The sequence below is a fragment of the Neophocaena asiaeorientalis genome, unplaced genomic scaffold (genome assembly GCF_003031525.2).
Source record: "Neophocaena asiaeorientalis asiaeorientalis breed wild unplaced genomic scaffold, Neophocaena_asiaeorientalis_V1.1 scaffold240, whole genome shotgun sequence".
In the NCBI taxonomy this organism is placed as follows: domain Eukaryota; kingdom Metazoa; phylum Chordata; class Mammalia; order Artiodactyla; family Phocoenidae; genus Neophocaena; species Neophocaena asiaeorientalis.
The window spans coordinates 4,522,679-4,541,537 of NW_020185331.1; the positions used below are offsets into that span (position 1 = coordinate 4,522,679).

Below are 18,859 nucleotides of genomic sequence, written 5' to 3' on the forward strand. Positions count from 1 at the left end.
CCCTAGGCGGAAACGGTTGCCATGGCAGCGGCCGGGCACGCGGCTGGGCTGAGGGAAGATGGCGGTGACGGGTTGGCTGGAGAGTCTGCGGGCGGCAGAGAAGACGGCGCTGCTGCAGGACGGTAACTCGAGGCACCCCGAGAGCACCCTCGTCCTTTCCCCCAGCGTCCGGCCCTCCTCTCTGGCGCCTCCGGGAAGGGCCTCAGCCCAGGACGGCAGGGCTGGAAGGTCGCGGCCTCCCCCTAGGGCAGTTACCATTTGCAGATGAGGAAACTGAGGCCCAGAGAGATGAGGTGACTGGAACACACGTCTCTGGACACCCTAGTTTCCTGGACACCACCTCACTCCGCTCTGAGTTTTGTTACTAATAAATAATAATTCTTTTCACGTTCACTGTCATTTGCTCCTCACCGCTGTCCCGAGAGGTGGTTTTGACCCCATTTTACAGAAGAGGAAACTGAAATCCAGGATTTTAGATCGGCCCCAGCTCCCCGAGTCGGTCAGTGGTACAACTGAATCTTGACCTGGGATCCCATGAACCTCAGTCTGGAGGTTCTGTTGCTGAAAGCAGCCTGGTATCATAGAAAGGCAGGACACCTGGGCTCTAGTTAACGACTCTGCCCTTAATTTACCGTGGGCTTCCCAATCGGCCTCTTTACTTGTTTGAACCTCATTTTCCTCATCTGTAAAATGAGGTGGATGGATTACCTGTGTTGTCTCTGAGGTCCTTTCCAGCTGTAACGTTATCTTTGTAAGTGAACCTCTAAATGTTCCCTGGGTCTTTAGAGGAGACAAAGCAACCCCCTACCCCCACCTCGTGCTGGTCCTGGAAGAGGTGGGCATAGAGGTATGGATGGAGTTCTGACTTTCTTCCACCCTAGGACTGGCCAGTGCTTCAGGGTCCCTTCCTGGACTCACTTGGCAGCCAGAATGAATTCGGTCTGAATCCCTGTAGCTTTCAGGAAACCAGCAGGGACTGACATCCACAGGCAGAGGCCAGTCAAGAAACCTTGGAAATTGAAGTCAGCTGGTCATTTGCTCATTTATTCATGCAGTATTTAGGGATGCTTTTTACTGTGTGTCAGGTTGTGTGCTAGAGCAGATAGAAAGAAAAAGACACGTCCCAGGAGTTCACATAGTGGTCAGGAAAAAAATGTAAATAAACAAAAGCATGTGTGTTAAATAGAGGTTGGACTCTTCTATAAAATGCTATGAGAGCACAGAGGTGAAAATGATTATCTCTTTGAAGGAGGACCTGGCAGAAGAGGTGATGTTTATGGGTCCTAAAGGATGAATAGGTGTTTGCTAAGTGGAGAAGAGGGGATAGTTATTCCAGGAAGAGTGACTCACGTGTAAAGGCACAGAGGTGTGAAAGTATATGGCTGATTACTAGGGGCATAACAAAACATTTAGTGAGGCCAAAACATTCACCCAGTCATAATGTCTCCCTACACTGTGTAAGGTACTAGGTGCTAGGATGCAAGAGTGAATAAAAGGACGCTTTTCTCAAGCGATGAGGGGAAATGGTGGAAAATGAAGAGAGATTGCAGATAAATTGAGGTATGTTGTGATAGATCTCCTATGCCAAACCAAAGATTCTGAACATTATCTCATAGGACAGTGGGGTTTGTTTTTACTGTAAGAAGTACTTAACATAAATTTACCATTTTAGCCTTTTTTAAGTGTACAGTTTTGTGGCATTAAGTACATTCACATTGTTACGCCACCATCACCACCATCCATCTCCAAAACGTTTTCATCTTCAGCTGCAACTCTATACTCATTAAACACCAACTCCCCAGTCTCCTTATCCTCAGCCCCTAGTAGTCACCATTCTACTTTCTGTCTTTATGAATTTGATTACAGCAGGAACCTCATATAAGTGGAGTATACAATACTTGTTCTTTTGTGACTGGCTTATTTCACTTAGCATAATGTCTTCAAAGTTCATCCATGTTGTCGCATGTGGAAATGAGGAAATGTCGCATGTCGCTTGAGGAAATTTTGATTTCCTCCCTTTTTAAGGTCTGAATAACGTTTTTCCATTGTATGTATATACCGTATTTTGTTTATCCACCAGTGTGTCGATGGACACTTGGGTTGCTTCCACTTTTTTTATTGTGAATAATTACTGCTGTGAACATGGGTGTACAAAATATTCTAGTCTCTGCTTTCACTTCCTTTGGTCAAAGGACAGTGTTTAAACAAATATTTCATCAGTCAGGACTTCGTTAAGTTTTTCTGTGAGTAGCATCACAAAACAACATTGTTAGTCCCCCCACCAAACCAAAATCAAAAGAAAGAAAACAAACAAAAAAAGCCAAAGGTGTGTATATGCCTTGTCAAACCTCTTCTGTTGATTTATCCTCCTAATGTGTATGTGAGTGGGCGTAGGATGCTACTAACTTCCCACCAAGAATCACTTCTGTTGCTAATGAGAACCTAACACACTTCTTCATAAATAATTTATGTTCATTGTGGAAATAAGAAAAATAAACAAGTCACTGGTAATCCTACCATGCAGAGATAATCACAATTGACATTTCCATACAGAAACTTCCATATTTTTTCCATTCATACAAACTCATACTATATATATATATTTTTAACATCTTTATTGGAGTATAATTGCTTTACAATGGTGTGTTAGTTTCTGCTTTACAACAAAATGAATCAGTTATGCATATACATATGTTCCCGTATCTCTTACCTCTTGCGTCTCCCTCCCTCCCTCTCCCTCCCTATCCCACCCCTCCAGGCGATCACAAAGCATCGAGCTGATCTCCCTGTGCTATGCTGATCTCCCTGTGCTATGCGGCTGCTTCTCACTAGCTATCTACCTTACGTTTGGTAGTGTATGTATGTCCATGCCTCTCTCTCACTTTGTCACAGCTTACCCTTCCCCCTCCCCATATCCTCAAGTCCAATATTTTTTTCTTTCACCAAAATATCATAGTAATAAACTTAAAATTTTTTATATTCACATACATATGTACACATAGATTATGTACACATTCTATGTGTACATATGTACACATATGTACACATAGAATCTTGGGTACGGGAAGATATTCTAAGCACAACTTCTGGATAATAACCACAAAGGAAAAAACAGTTGACTATATAAAAATTAAACACTTGTTTGGGAAAACCCACCTTAAACAAAGTTAAAGGGCAATTAAAACAGAACATTTGCAACATATATGACACGTGCTTAGTATATACAAAGTTCAATCAGATTAGTAAGAAAAAGATGAATACCCAAATAAAATAGGCTAAGGCCTAAACAGGTAATTCACTAGAAACATGAACAATAAACCCTTGGAACATTGTTCATCCTTATAACCTTAAGGCCATACAGATATCCTAGTATGGTTATTACAGGATCAACTTTGGCCTCAAGTGAGCTTAAGCCTGGGCTGTCATTTCCTAGCTTTATGACCTTGGACAAGTTACATGACCTTTAATCCTCAGTTTTCCTTACTTGTGAAATACAAGTACTGGAGGCACATAGGATTATTTTGAGAATAAATGCAATAAAACATGTAAAGTGCCTGGCCCATAGTAAGCACTGCATCCTGCCTGCACTTAAGACTGGACTCCAGGGGAGAAGAGAGTCAGGCCAGATACCCTCAGCTACTCACAGGGAGCACCTTATACCCCACTCCTGACAGGACAACCTCTTATAGCTCTATGAGCCAAACAAATGAGTAAGGGTGGTGTAACCTAGGCGCCTACTGAGAGGCCCTGCAAATTTGGGGGTGAGTTTCCCCAGAATACAAATTCAGAATGACTCAAGGGAACTATGTCTCAGAGGAGTGAATGGACAGTGAAAAGGCTTGGTAGATAACAGTTGCAAGTTTTGGCTAGTGACTCCTTTAGCTGGTTAAGGGCCTTGGGGCTGTATTCATCAAGCATTCGTTAGGTACCTGTATACTGGGCATTGGTACTGTTATTCTCACTGAGGAGCCTACCTATGTCTACTTACCTATCTGTAAAAATAGGGGAAATTATACAGTCACTTTTAAGAAAATGCTTAGTATTATATTACATAGGTGGAAGAGCTGGTCTAAGAGACGCCATTGGGTTCTTCTGTGCTTTCAATGAAAGATGAAGCAATGTTCATTCATTCTCTCAATCAGTATTTAGGTGAGCTCCTAAAATATGCCAAATACTATACTAAGTGATAGGGAAACCATAGGTGGGGGGATAAAAGCCCTCTTACCTTAGTAGAAGAGACAGGCAATAATCCAAAAATCACACAAATACATGTAAAAATCATACCAAGGTAAATGCTGTAAGGAGAACACACGGGGACTAACATCGTATGGATGTGTGATAGAGATGGCCTAGAGATGTACAGAAGAAGGCAGAGCGAGGGCACGGCTGGAGGGAGGCCTTGGTCGGGAAACCCAGTTCAGTATCCTGAGCACATGGGCTTGGTTTTAGGAACTGGGGAGAGAAAGATAAATATGATATCATTCTTGAAACAGATGCTTTTAAAAGTGTAGTATGTGATCAATGCTCCACTGTGGATATGAATAAAGCACCAGAGAGGCATAAACAAACAAGTGATGAATTTTGCCAAAGTGGTTAGGGGTGATAGTGTAGGAAGATTTCACAGTGGAAGTGACATTTGAGCTGGATTTTGAAAGGCAAGGAGGAGTTCAGCATTTGGGAAGAAGTTTGGAGCTATTGCTGTGGTAGAAGAATCAGCAGAGTAAAGACATGTTTAGAGAAAGCTTAGAAAGGAAGTGAGTCCCAGGACATGTCCTAGAGTAGTGGTGGGCAATGGTTGGCAAGGAGTTCGTGGGAGGCTCTGGGAAGGTTTTTTTTAACATGCCCAAGGCTGTTAGTGTTTCCCAGGTAGATCTCTTGACCTGCAAGGCCCAAGGCAAGAGGAGGCTCAGGGGTAAGGCACTCTCTGTTTTGTACCTAGGGAGAAGGAAGGTGCACTATTTGTTCCCAGATGGGAAGGAAATGGCCGAAGAATATGATGAGAAGACAAGTGAACTACTTGGTAAGTGACGGGGCCCCCAGTGGGCCCTTAGGAACACTTGGGGTGACCTAAGCACAGGTAAACACGCATAGCTGAAGCTTCAGGGAGGATCCCAGCATCACATGTGGAAGCTCAGGGAGACTGAAGCCCTTGAGGCAAGATTGTTCCTGAAAATAATCTGAGGTCAGGGCTGGACACCAGAGATGGAATGGGCGTCCACTTGACCAGTAAACCTCACTCCACCCCCAGACAAATGAGAGAGTGAGTAATTCTTCTCAGGTGGGAATGGGCATGTAAAGAAACCGTTGGGAAAAAGCTTTACAGAGAAGGTGGAATTGGAAGTAAGCCTTGAAGGCTGAGTAGTGGTAAGGGCAGGATTTCCCTGCAGTTTTTTTTGTCTATTTTTTGGTTTGTTTTCTGAAGCCATATCAGAAACAAACAAGTATCAGAGGCGCAGCTTTTGACCTTGCCTCAGAAGTGACTCTATTAAATATGTCCCTCATTTTGGAGAAGGTCTGAATCAAAGGGAGTAGGAGGTAGAAACGGTGATTTTGCAGCATTGTCATTTTCATTCCTGCAGACCTTTTCCTCTAAGAATACGCTCATGAATAGGGGCCGTAGCACAGATTTCTGGGAATTATTTGATTTGTTCATTCTCTGTTCTCAGGTATGCACATCAGCATTAACCGACTTCCCAGAGCTAGGTGGCTGGTTCTTTGACCCAGGGCCTGAGGCTGTCAGCAGTGGGAGTTGGTCTCTTTATTAAATTTCACCTGAAATGCTAAGACCAATGATGGAATCATGGGCTGGGTTATTTTCTTGTCATTATTCTTGACTTTAATTTCTTCCTGGGCCTGATCGACAGGTAGTATTGGCGAGGGAATTTCTTTTTCCCTTTTTCTGACAGCTCATAAATGTCTAGAACTGACAACACGGATTACACTGGTTTGCATTCTCTTAGTCTCCAGTCTTAAAATATGTGTCCTGTGCATGTTCAGCCGCAGAGTGAAGTGTTGATCCCTTCTTATTATGAGCTGCTTGGGTTCCAGTCCCAATTGGTTTAGTCTGGTACTATTAAAAATCTTGATGTGTTTAGCATATGACACTGATTTGGTGGAAACCAGTACAGTAGTAATATCCTCACAAACCATTGTAATTTATAGCGCTCCCAGGGGGTGACAGCCTTGGAATGCCTAACAGGGGTGAGCTTATGAAAGCAGAGGTCACGTGGGCTGACCACCACTGTCACCAGGCTGGGGACTAGCGGCAGCTCTTCTCCCCCAGCCCCCAGCGTCACCTCTCTTCTCCACACAGAGCAAATAATACAGCTGTCGGGGCTGTGGCTGTAAAAACAAACAAACAAATAAAACCCAAGGCATCTTAGTTGGCTTGGACATGAAATTAAAATGAGGAAAAGTCCAGGTCCCTTCATTTGTAGCATCCCACATGAACTTGTCATTTTCCCTCTTGGCAGGTGGAGAATAGACAGTGGCCTCCAAACTCCTTTTTCTTAAAAGTAGAAATGGAGGTTCATAGGAGAACGTTGTCTGACTAAAGTTTACCTAATGATAGCAATACCGTAACTTTTATTGGGCGCCATGCTAAGTGGTTTACACGAACCAACCACATTACAGCCCAGTGTGGTAGGTTACTGCTGTCTTCATTTAACAGTCGGGAAAAATGGAAGCTTCAAGAGGATAAGCATCTTGCTCAGAATCACACAGCTGGTTAGTTACAGAGCTAGGATTTAAGCCTAGGTCTATCTGATGAAGAACCCATGCTTTAATCCACAAGAACATCCTGTTGGGAGTTGAGGTCATTTAATCCTGTTTTCTTTTCTTACTAAATCTTGTTCTCCCCAGAATGACCCGGGTAGGGGCTGGAGGGAGCAGGACAGAGATGGGCGGCAAGGAACACCCCACTCAAACCACTGGGCCCTTTGAACAGCTGATCCTTTTCTTACCTGTCTCCAACCACCCCACCTTACCTCTGCCAGCTTACAAAATACTGTTTGTTTTTCATTTTTAAGTATAAATAATCCCAGGACCTGAACTGACTTTCATTTGTGCATTCTTTGAAGCAAAATATGGATGGGGTTTTTGTGGGTGTAAATGGGAATAGTTTCCATTTTTTCAGCTAATTATACAAATTGGATAATTGGCCAAACTGGTTTTCTGTCCAAAAAACCCAGAAAGTAATTTACAGAGAGAATTACCGATAGTACATCTGTCTGGGTTGGAGCTCTTCCGGTCGGTGTTAATAAGCATAGTAGTGTCATAATTTTTTTCTGCCCTCTCAATGCTATTCATTCCCACCCCCCACAGTGAATGCTGTATGTGTATTCATAGAGGAAAAAACTGAAGGGCCCCATAACAATGATCGGAACATCAAACCAGCCCTAGAAGAACACAGCATGTCCAGGGGGGCAGAGGCTGAAGGGCAGGCCGTCCCCCAGCGATTACATTCGGATTACCGGCTTAATCTGCTTTGGTATTTGACCGCCAGCCTAACCACCCCAGGCTGCATTTGGAGGATATTGAGCACTTTCATCCCCAAGCACTTCACCGGCTTTATAAATGACCCACTCGATTCCCTTCAGCCTCCTCAGGGATGGGACGTGGCAGCTGTTTAATAGCCACATAGCAATGTTGCAGTGTTTTAGGGCAGAAAAGAAGAATCCTGCATCCAGTTTAAGCTGCAGGGAGTACTTAGGAAAGGGGAATGTAATTATCCACATTGGAAGTGGGCCAGGGCTTGGAGCTCTGGGGAAAGAGGCCTTTTAGGACCTCCACTTTCTAGCCCACCTGAAAGATGGGGCCTCCTTTCAGCAGTCTGGGACATCAGCCTGCTTCCTGCTGACTTAGGAAAAAGGCCCCAGGCGCTGCCTCCCTCATATATTCCCCATCAGACCCTTTACAGGGTCATTGAAAGTCTCCTTTCCAAGGACTGGCCCTGGCTCAGCCGGGAAGATATGACAGCGTCCCAGGGAGCTGCCTTGCACACACCAGTTTGGGTTTAACATATAATCAAATCAGAGTGACAGCAGGTGCAAACAGTCTTCTGTTGCCGCAGGAGCTGTCCTTGAGTTCAGGAACAAAGACAGGACAAGAAAGACAAGACAAAATGTATTTGCATGTGTGCATTCATGCCCACGTCCATGGGAGAAATAACAAGGACTTCACCGATTCATTTGTTGGATCTTATCTCACAAGGGAATGAATACGGAGGCTTTCTTCATATTCTAACAAAGAATTTAATTCCAAGGTGTTAAAAAAAAAAAAAAAAAAGGCAGAACAGCCAAGGGTCCAAATTTCTGTGACCTGAGTGGCTTTCAAGGTCAGCAGTAAGGAAACCAGTAGTTGACTTTCCTCCTCCTTAGGGTACTCCTTGGGAAGGTTTCTGTTCCAAACCCAGTATTCCATGGATAAAAGAGTAGACAGGAAATCCTGGTATCGGAATTGCCTCTCCTGGCCACACTGGCATCGTGCCTCAGGACACATGATTTAACAGGGTCCATGATTACAGGACGCCTCACTTATCACGCCCCAGATAGTTAGGTTTTCATAACTTATCAACACATTTTCAAATAATTGAAGCTTTTCCTTTAAATGCTAAAATATAAAAAAGAAATAGAGCTTCATTTTTTTTAAGTGAACCTTTTAAAATATCATGTATGCTTATTGAATGTTTATAGAATACAAGTTAGCCTTTTACTAATGATTCAAATTCTGGTCTTGAAGTTAGGAGACCTGAATTTTAGCTGTGTTTTTTGCAAGTTAGTGTATCTTTCTGAGCCTTGGTAATTCTTCATACTCTCCCCTGAAGAGTGGTGGCAAGGGTTGAAGGAGAGCAGGCAGGGAAGAAGTGCTGTTTCCCCTTTGAAAAATACAGGTATTGGACTAGATGCTTTCTAAAGGAACCTCCACCTTTAAACTCTGTGATGACTGTGTTCTATTATATCGTGATTCTGTTAGGGTCTAAGGATGTTTGTTTGTCCTCACACCAAATGGTCCCACATCCTTTTTAGTTCTGTCGCTGCCCTTGATGTGAGCTGTCCCGTCATGCTGTTGTCAGTATGCCTGGGAAAAAATTAATTTCCTGCCTTATTCTACACATAGCATTTTATACATGTCTGAGAATCTGGGAGTGATCTTTCCTACAATAAAGAGTGAGATACATGGGTCTTGTCACAGGAAACCACCACTTAGAGGCATTTGTCGCTTCTGAATTTGCAACTGTGAACACTGCAACCCAGAAGGCTGGCTTCCAGTTAAGCAAAGTATTACATGAATAGATTTGGATATACTTCTGGTCACAGTCCATTCACTTAAGAGAGAAGAAGTATTTGTGAGAAAAAGAAAAAAGTTGCCTTTAAAGTATATTTCCAAGTTTTACCCTTCCTTATTTATTTGCATTGTAAACTTGGAAATGTGTTTCTAGGGAGAGTTTTTGGCCCTGAGACGTAATAAAATCACACTGCAGAAGGCACCAGACCTTATAAAAGCACATATTAAAGGGAAAATTCGAATTGTGCAGCATACTTTTGTGTTCAGCTTGTGTGCCTTACTTAGAGCAGTGAGGGTGTCTGGGTTTGGCACAGCTGCCCAGAAGGTCTCAAAGAAACCCATCCTGAGAATCACATTGCAGCTCTCACCCCCCCGGCCCAGAAAAAGGAGCAACTGCGACAGGACGCCAGGCAGTTTCTGAGTTGTTTAGCTCCTCACAGCAGCTTCAGGAAGGCTGCTGGCCTGGAGCAACGCTGGGACTGCCACCTGGAAGACCCCCATTGCTGCGGGCAGGGAAGGAACAGAGGGGTCGCACTCGGGAAAGCCCCCTGTGGCCATGGGCGTGCTGACAGCAGTCACTGTGACAGGGCTGAGCAGGGTTCCTGAGCATCCCAGCAGGGGCTTTCAGTTAGTGTCTACTGAATTAGTCTTTTCACTTAGAATTTCCATAAAGTATGTGGCTTAATTGAAAAAAAAAAATCTTATGCAAACATTTGGGTTGTAAAATAGAGATGATTATTTGCATTATAAAAGGATGATTCCACTCTACAAAAAATGTACATTAGATCTTTTATAAATAATGCATTTAAAATATGGTGTGTGCCTAAAATTTCCTGTAAATACAACTCTGGGACTTTTAAGCCATGTGCACCTGAGATGAGTGAATTTCTATATTTGGACTTTCTGAATCATGAGACAAAGCTGCCTGTCAGCTTTCACCCTCTTAATTCATTTTTCCTCTGCCCATTTTTAGAGGGAAAAGTGCATGTCACATTTTTGGGGATCCACATTTTCCCTGTTACTGGTAGCTACCCTTTTCCTAACATTCACATCTTCCCTTTGCATGAAGTCACACCTGGGGTTTTCTAAACTCCACTTGGTGCCTTTCAGAGCTTTGTTCTAATTCCTTTTGTCTGGGCACCCATGATATGGGCTTTACAAGTTGTCTAATATTGAAATACTCTCCTGAGATTTCAGAGGTTGTGAGGTCCCTGCTCAGATGGATAAAGCCAGTGTAAAAGCCTGTAGCTCCCACTTTTATCCTGTTCCAGTTACCTAATGTGATATTGATGATTCAGCAGAAAGAAGCAGAGTACCTTTCTTCCCTATAATCCCACTGCTTCCTTCTCTCCTCAGTGAGGAAGTGGCGTGTGAAGAGTGCCCTGGGCGCCTTGGGCCAGTGGCAGATTGAGGTGGGAGAGCCAGCACTCCCAGGAGCAGGGAGCCTGGGGCCTGAACTCATCACGGAAAGCAATTCCAATGTATGTCTGTCTGTCAGGTGTCTTGGGGAGGCTGGGGGAGTGGGCTGCTGGCCCTCGGGGGCAGGCGCCATGTCTTGTTCACCTCCTCATCTCCAGTGTACCCACCTGGACACAGTGCTCTAGAAATGTTTGCTTGAATGAGTACCCAAAGGGTTTTGGCTTAGTCATCCCAGGGCGAGGGCTCCAGGCCTAGAATGTCACAGCAATGGCAGTATCAGAGGGGAGCTGTAGGGAAGAGCTGAGGGTCTCCCATTGTGCCCCTTGATAGAGCTTTGTGGAGGGTGGAGCCATCCTTTCCCACCCCCCTCCAAGAATAGTCCTCAAGTTGGCTTTGCCTTCTGCAGCCCATCTTCATGCGCAAGGACACCAAGATGAGTTTCCAGTGGCGAATTCGAAACCTCCCGTACCCTAAGGATGTCTACAGTGTCTGTGTGGACCAGAAGGAGCGCTGTGTTGTCGTCAGAACAACGAACAAAAAGTAAGTGGCATGGTGGGCACCTGCCTGCTCGTGTATGAGCGAGGTGGGGGTGGGGTTTGACCTGAGGTTAGGGCTCAGATGGCTCCCCACCTCAGAGGGCAGAGAAGCCTGCTGTCCAGCTCTGAGGGAGGTAGGAGGGCTTCACTAAAGCCCTGTAGTAGGTGCTAAAAACTGACGGGCTTTCTCTCTGCAGGACCAGCTTGAATATTGTAATCAGTTCCACTGGGGCAGGGAAATTTGAACAATGAGTATCTGGCCCAGTACTTGGCACAGACTGGGGCTCAGTAAATATTTGTTGGATGAATGAGAGGTTGAGGGAATCACCCGGCCATTGCCTTGTGATCTTAAGTGGTTCTGCTGTAAGGTTATTGTGCCTTGACCTCTGGCTGGATCCAGTCCATGATGAACTTGGCCTGGTAACATCACTGTTAGAGCTGGCAGGGAGCCATGGCCTGGAAGGTGCACCTGTCTGAGGTGGCAGTTATTGAACTTTAAAGTACTGGTCTGGGAGCAGCAAACCTATCTCTCCCTGAACTGAGGGACAGTGAGCTGGTGCTTTGGCCTCTTGGAAGTCTCTTGCATGAAGTCTCTTGCATTATGTTTCAAAGGGGTTACTAGACTTCCTTTTGCTCCTCTTCTCATAGTCTGCTAGGGGAAGGCAAAATGTGGGGTTGAGGGGACAGAAGGTGACCAAAGTGGAGATCTAATCCTGGCAGGGCTGCTTCTGGGCTGATCATCTTGGAAATGCATTGATCTCGTTTGGGTTCCTGGAGCTCTGACTGATCACAGGAGAAGAGAAGAGCCCTGTGATGACTCGGTTGTGACCTGAGTCGGGGATTGCAGAATAGGACCAACTCCCATGAAATAGATTTGGGGCATTGAGATGGGAGGCTTTATGGGTTACTGGTCCACAGACTGAAGCCACCCAACATGTCTCATGGGGTGCTAAGCTTAGGCCAGAGGTGTCCCCATCCATCCACTGGTTTACAAGCAGTAAGGAGGACCCAGCTATTTGTCCATCTTCTCAGGTGGTGTGGTGCCAGCCTCCCGTCCCATCTCCCTCAAGGTCCGTGCCTCCCAGGCTCCCCTGGTGCAGCCCTGGGTTCTGCCCTCCTCTATGACCCCCACACTCTCTCACTTTGGCAGGGTTAAGTGGTGGGGAAGGGGTAGAGATGAATGAATTAATTTCAGGATTATTGCTGTACACGCAGCCAGCAGCCCCTGAAGTGGGCCTTGTCTATAAATACAAAGTCATAATAATAAGGATTTGCGTTTATAAAGCACTTTGAAGCCCTCAGATAAAAGGCAGTTTATTCCTGTTATTGTTCTCATCATTAACAGGAGTCAGTGCCTAAAGTGGAATTTAGCAATTTCAGACAACAGAGAAATTGCCTTTAGGAAAACAAACTCCGTGCTTCAGCAAACATTCCCTGGCGTAAGAGGCCCTGGGCCCAAATTAGGAACAAAAGTGCTTCTGATAGCACTTGAATCTGCAGCCCAGCAGTTTGTGCAGCTGGCTGCTGCCTCCCTTTTGTCCCCCAGAGGTCACTGTCGAATACAGATACCCAGCAGAAATGTGATTACCAGGGAGTGAGAAAAGAGAGGCTAGCTAGCTCACCAAAAATTCATCTGCAGGGAGATCCTCTGGGTCCCATCTCCTGTGCGTATTCAGCCATAGGTGGCGCTCTTGGCCAGGCGCTCCGTGGCCAGAGGCCCACTCCGGCGCCCAAGGCAGGGGGAGACATTTTTGAATTGATGGGTGAGGCCAGGTGGGATGGGAGTAGTGCCCCAGAGTGAGCAGGGCCGGGATTGGATTCCCAAAGAGGGGAGAGGAGTATGTGAGTGCCCACTTCAGAGCCTACAATGAGATCTCAGGTTCAGCGGCCCAGCCTGGCTCAGCACAGCCTTCCTCAGGATCCTCTGCTGGGAGGAAGGTGAGAGAGGCTGCTAAACCCCTAACAGGCTCTTCTGAGCCTAGTGGCATTTTTATCTTCTCCCTGGAGTAGAAGATGTCCTATACCTTTACTACCCCGAAATATACAGAACTCAATAGCTATTCCTTTGAGCAGTGTTTAGCTTTTTCAGGATACTTTAAAAATCTGTTTTCTGATCATCACATCATCCAGTGGTGGACAGGGTATGTATTTTTATTCTTGTGCTATATATGAATGATTATCTATAAAGTCAGCATGATGAACTGACTTACTGAAGGGATAGTTAGTGATGGTTTCAGTGCCCAGGCCTCTTCAGTTTCCATCACACTGTGGCTTTTCTGATTTGACTTCCTTCACCTGGAGGTTCCATGCCTGCCCCGGTTCTGATATTCTGGATTATGGTTACCAGTAAAAGCCAGAGTTCCTTTGTCTATACCTGCCTTGTCTCTGAATAACTGGGTTGGCCATTTCTCTTGAAGGAATTGATTCCAGTGTATTATGTCCTTGGCCCCAGGTAATAGCAAGGGATGAATCAGGGAAGGAAGAAAGTGCTTTCCCAGGATCCCATTGTGGCACCATCTATTCCCAGTAAGAGTGTTTGTGCAGAAAGAAGGTTCCTAGCCTCAGCCTAGAAGCTGGCAGCTATAAGTGGAATGAGCTAGGATGTGGAGTAGGAAGATGTCCGCTTGAATCTGGCCTCTGCCACGTATTACCCGTAGCATTTGGGGCAAGGGTTCCGCATATATCATAGGAGAATACTCATACGTACGTCACAGACTGTTTGGGGAATTATGAAATCGTATATGTACAAACACTCAGCCCCATGCCCGGCCTGAAGCAGGCCCTCAACAATTCTTTGAAAATTAGAACCTGAGGAGAGCTTGGCTGATTTGACATCGGTAATACTAACACTGTGGGAGTGTTAATAGGCATCTCTAGAAAAGAGGATTCTGTGGCCAAATAACTTTAGGAAACTCACTTTGGTAGGACTTCTGAGTGCCTTTAGTATGTGAATGTGTGCTGTGACTCTCTACGAGGGGCTCCTGTAGGCAGGGGTGACCAGTTAGCCTGGAGTGTTGATGTTTAAGAAAGAAGGGGAGATTTGCCGACTGATTAAGGGACGGACTGGCTAGAGGCTTCTCTGGACCACTCTGGCCAAGCCTGTGTGCAGGTGTGCAGAGCACCCACTGGAGGTGTGTGGGGTGTGGCCCATGTGACTCCACAGCCATCCTGCTTCTACTTTCAGCCTCCTCCAGAGTCTCTCTCTAAAGGCCTGGCTTCTTGTGCCCTTTCTCGGTTCACTAAAAGGGAGAATGGGTTGGGAAAGGACTGGGAATTGGGAAGGGGAGACAGCAGAGAGAAAGTGATAGGGTGCAGTGGATCATTTCTGAAATAGCCAAAGTGAAGGAGCTGTCCTTTTGGCAGAGTTTGAGAGAGGTACAGAGTTGGCCTGTTCCAGTCCCTTTGACAGCAACTTAAAGTTCATCTAGGGCAGCTCCTTTATTTTTAGAAAGGAATTTGGAGGAAGAAACTGAGGCCCAGAAGTTAAGTGGCCTGTCCAGAGTCACAGGACAGGGCCAGGGAGTCCTCCTGAGAGCCTTTGCTTCCACATACATCTTTTGGACACTTTTACATTCAGAAAGGAAGCCCACTCTGTGTTAGAGGGAGTGTCCAGGAGACCTGCAGGGTGGCAGGGTTCTGGGGGTGACCACCCCCCATATCTGCCCCACCCTTGGACAGACGCAGGGAACCTAGACTAGGTGGTCTGTTACTCTGAGGTGGGAATGTAGAGCGATGGCGGGGGGGTCAGGAGATTGGGGGGATTATCACTGTAATAAGGGTATCTCCCTTTACCAGTTTTATGACTTGGGCAAGATACCTAACTTTCCTGTGCCTCAGTTTACTCTTCTGTAAAAGAGGATAACAGAAGCAACCAACCTGAGAGGGCTGTTTTGAGGATTCAGTGTATGTTGAACACGGCCTGGCACAGATTTAGCATTCATAAATGTCACCTTTCACTGTGTGGCTAGACCAAGGACAGTGAAGGCAGGTGAGAATGGGGGTTGTTGTGCATCAGCGAAAAGTCCAGGAACCACCACACTATAAAGGCTTAGCTTTCAGCAGAAACACAGGGTCTCCTCGTTCAGCGATATGGCCTGTTTCTTCTTCGTCCTTAAATCCCCAGCTCATAGTTCAAGGTCTGGGACACAGCTGACGCCTAAGAAATGGTTGCTGCCTACCTAGGGCTGCCTGAGGCTGCGCATTTGGACTTTTCCAGAAGCACAGTGGGTCCCTCTCCAGTCCAGGTGCTGGTGAGAAAGTGAAGCATGGTTCTTCTCAGGGCAAACCCCAAGGCCAGGGTTGGAGATAAGGGAGTGTGGGCTGCTCCCTGAGGAGAGAAAAGCAGATGCCCCATACTCCCTTGAAGACTGCCCATCAGAAGCCCCTGAGGAAAATGGTTTAACCTCATCCAATAAACTAAATCCATTAGAATACTCATAACAGAGCTGAGCCTCCAGACCTACTCTGCCTCCATCCCCCCACCTCGTGAGAGGTGATGGGAGTAGAACAGGGAAGCTGGGGTAAGTCATGCAACTCAAGTTCCCTTTGATCTTGTCATTGCTGTTGAGACCAAGCCCTGGGACTCTTTCTCCAGTCCTACTACCCCGCCTGGGGAATGTGCCTTGACGGTGCCCCTCTGAGAGTACACAGGTGTGTCCCTGGCCCCCCTCCCCAGCACACAGCCAGGTAGGCAGAAAGGATGTCCCCACGTTCTGCGCAGCAAGGGCTTACACAGGCCCCCTGGGTTCGGCTGAGCTGTGTGTGCCCGGCTGCTTCTCTCCCGGTTCTGCTTCTTGTGTATATTTGCAGGGAAGATGTTAACACTTCCTAACAAGCCTTTGTGTTCATCTAATCTCTGCTGTTTAACCTTTGACTCCCTCCCTATTATCAGTGTCTGCCACCTTTGCTGGCCAGACCAGAGGCCCCAGAAAGAGCCCTCAGCCTGGGCTGGCTAGGAAGAGGATGAAGCCGACATTCCACCCCGGTTTGTAGGCAGATGGATCACCTTTCCCTGGGGCAGAGTTTGGAAAATAAAGCAAACTTGTGGTGCCATTAGGATCCCCCAGCCCCCACTCCTTTTGAACTGTCAGCCTTTAAGTAAACATTCTTTTCCTGCCACGGGTCCCAGCACCTTGGCGGGGAGTGAGGAACCTGGAGGATAGGGGCCCTGAGAGCCTTCACTAAACTGAGGGATTTGGGCAGGGAGAGCAGGGCAGAAGTGCTTGCATTGATGTCAACTCTCCTGAGTCCCCAGGGCATCAGGGCTTTTGAAGTGGACTGGGGGTACCTGCCACAACGACCAGGCCCCTCTGACATATTAAAAGCCCTGTCCTCTCCAGGCCCCTCACTGGAGTTTGTCTGTACCTGTCTGCAGCGTTTCCCTGCCCAGCCACATACCCTTGCAGCAGCAGTGATGCCATGCCCAGGTGATAGGTCTGGTAGCCACTGGCCAGAGCCTAGGTCATACTTCCACCAAGGAAAATGCCAAACAGTCCCACTGCTAGAGGTGAGGAGGCCACTGCTTGTGCTCCAGTGTAATAAGCACCAGACCAGGATCAGGGGACTTTAATCCTGACTCTACTGACAACTGGCTGTGAAGCCAGGTGAGATATTCACCTCTCTGAGCCCGAGTTTCCTCTTTGGCAGAGGAGGTCAAATTACAGACATTATGGGTTGGATGTTGCTATCTGGGTTTGTTTTGTTTTGTTTTTTTAGTTTTTTGGCTGTGCCGCGCGGCATGTGGGATCTTAGTCTCCTGACCAGGGATCAAACCCTTGCCCCCTGTAGCGGAAGCGAGCAGTATAACCACTGGACTGCCAGGGAAGTCCCAGGGTTGTTTTGTTTTTCTACTAAAAGGGGTCATTAATCTCTGGACTGTCACCTGCCAATGAGGGAGACCGAGTGTGGTATGTGAAAATGGAGGAGTAGGGTCTCAGGGCCAGCAAAGTAGTCCAGAGCCCCAGAGATCCAGCTTCCTTGATGAGTCACATGGCTTGTTCTCTTAGGGATATTTCTCCTTGTGGATGTACTCCCCTCTCTGGCCTACAAGTAGAGTCAGGCTAACAAGGCCTTCAAAGACCCCCAAAGGAGGAAAAGGTAGCTGAGGTCCTCAGTAAAGTGCCATGTAAGTGCCAACTGTCAGTCCCTAGCTTTCAAGGACAGCCCTAGATTTCCTTATTCTGTTTCTTGTTAGCACACATATCCCATTTTCTTCGGGTGCTGAGGAGGTAGGGCTCGCCTGAGCCAATTGTGTATTCCAGGAGGCTTCTTCCACGTGTCTTTGGGAGGACTGAGCTTGAAGTATGAGTCAGTCTGACCCCTGGTCTAATCAAGGAATTATGACTGGCCCTGTTCCATTGCTGGACTGGCCATAAGGCCTTTTCTTTTTCTTCCAGGACCACTAAGCTCTAAAGTACTGGTGTTCTAACTGGCTTCCCTTCTTCCTCTTTGGCTGTGTGGGGAGAATTGTATAGAAGTTTGGCGTCAGAGGGCCTGATGCCCAGCTGTTGGGGTCACTTTGTTGGGTGTTCTCATGGCCTCTTCTTGTCCCCACAGGTACTACAAGAAGTTCTCAATACCTGACCTAGACAGGTATCAGCTACCTCTGGATGATTCCTCGCTGAGCTTCGCTCATGCCAACTGCACCCTCATCATCTCCGTAAGAGTCATTCAGACTTCTTGGCCACTATGTCAGGGAAAGGCTCCTTCTTCCCCTGCCCAGTTCCCATCCTACTGGAGTCCTCAGTTCCAGCCCCAGCTACTCCTGGGGTGTGCTTGCTAGAGAACAGGCCTGTCTGCCTCAGCATGGTGTGAGCCGGTGAGGGCTCAGGAGGAGGCTGATTTTAAAATCATAGCTGAAAGAGGATAGAGAGTGATGGGGAGGGGTAGAATCCACAGAACTGGGGTTCTAGATGGTCCAAAGGCCTACCCAGCCGTGTGACCTTCAGCAAGTCATTCAACCTTGTAGGCCTCAATTTCTTCATCTTTGAATAAAGGGGGTAGAAGGGGGAGAGAGAGAGGGGGAGAAGGAGAGGGAGGGAGAGGGAGGAAGAGGGAGAAGGAGAGGGAGGGAGGGAGAAAGGGAGAGGGAAGAGGGAGAAAGAGGGAGGGAGAGGGAGGGAGAGGGAGGGAGAGAGAGTGTGTGTGCGCGTGTGCGTAGAGAGGGGTGATGTGACTGAATCATGTCCTCTCCTTGGCTCCATCCACAGTACCAGAAGCCAAAGGAGGTCCTAGTAGCTGAGTCAAACCTGCAGAAGGAGCTGAAGAAGGTAAAGACAGCACACAGCAGTGACGGGGACTGCAAGACTCAGTAGCGGACCCCTGAGGCCTGCACTTCCAGCGCTGAGTGTGGGTGAGGCTCTTCCTGTAGAGGCCTCTGAGACGTCAAGCCTTGGGCCTTTCCGGCACAGGGGCAGCCTCTTTTCTCCCAGGAGCTGTCCAGGCTCTGTAAGAACTGGGCCTCAGGGCACCCCTAGCCCCTGAGTCGTGGTCTTCTCTCCTGAGTAAAATAATTCTGAGTCACTGTGGGTGCACTGCCCTCTTGTCCACCTCTGATGCTTCTGCCCCCAGGGAGGGTGCTGGTGATGACATTTCCTTCTCCTCTAGCCTAGGGACCTTCA

At 47.0% G+C, this 18,859-nt stretch overlaps 1 protein-coding gene across 2 annotated transcripts; it reads left to right on the forward strand.

Moving 5' to 3' along the window:
* Positions 1 to 26: 26 nt before the first annotated feature.
* On the forward strand, positions 27 to 18,776 carry DPCD (deleted in primary ciliary dyskinesia homolog (mouse)). 2 transcript variants are annotated; one of them, XM_024735084.1, is made up of 6 exons: positions 27 to 122; positions 4,940 to 5,020; positions 10,642 to 10,766; positions 11,111 to 11,244; positions 17,796 to 17,898; positions 18,449 to 18,776. In XM_024735084.1, exons 1-6 carry the CDS (start codon positions 59 to 61, stop codon positions 18,551 to 18,553), a joined length of 612 nt encoding a protein of 203 aa, XP_024590852.1. In that variant the 5' UTR covers positions 27 to 58; the 3' UTR covers positions 18,554 to 18,776. The 2 variants fall into 2 exon arrangements, with proteins under 2 accessions (XP_024590852.1, XP_024590851.1); XM_024735083.1 differs by lacking the exons at positions 27 to 122; positions 18,449 to 18,776 and having other exon boundaries at positions 3,042 to 5,020; positions 17,796 to 18,240.
* The last annotated feature ends 83 nt before the right edge of the window (positions 18,777 to 18,859 follow it).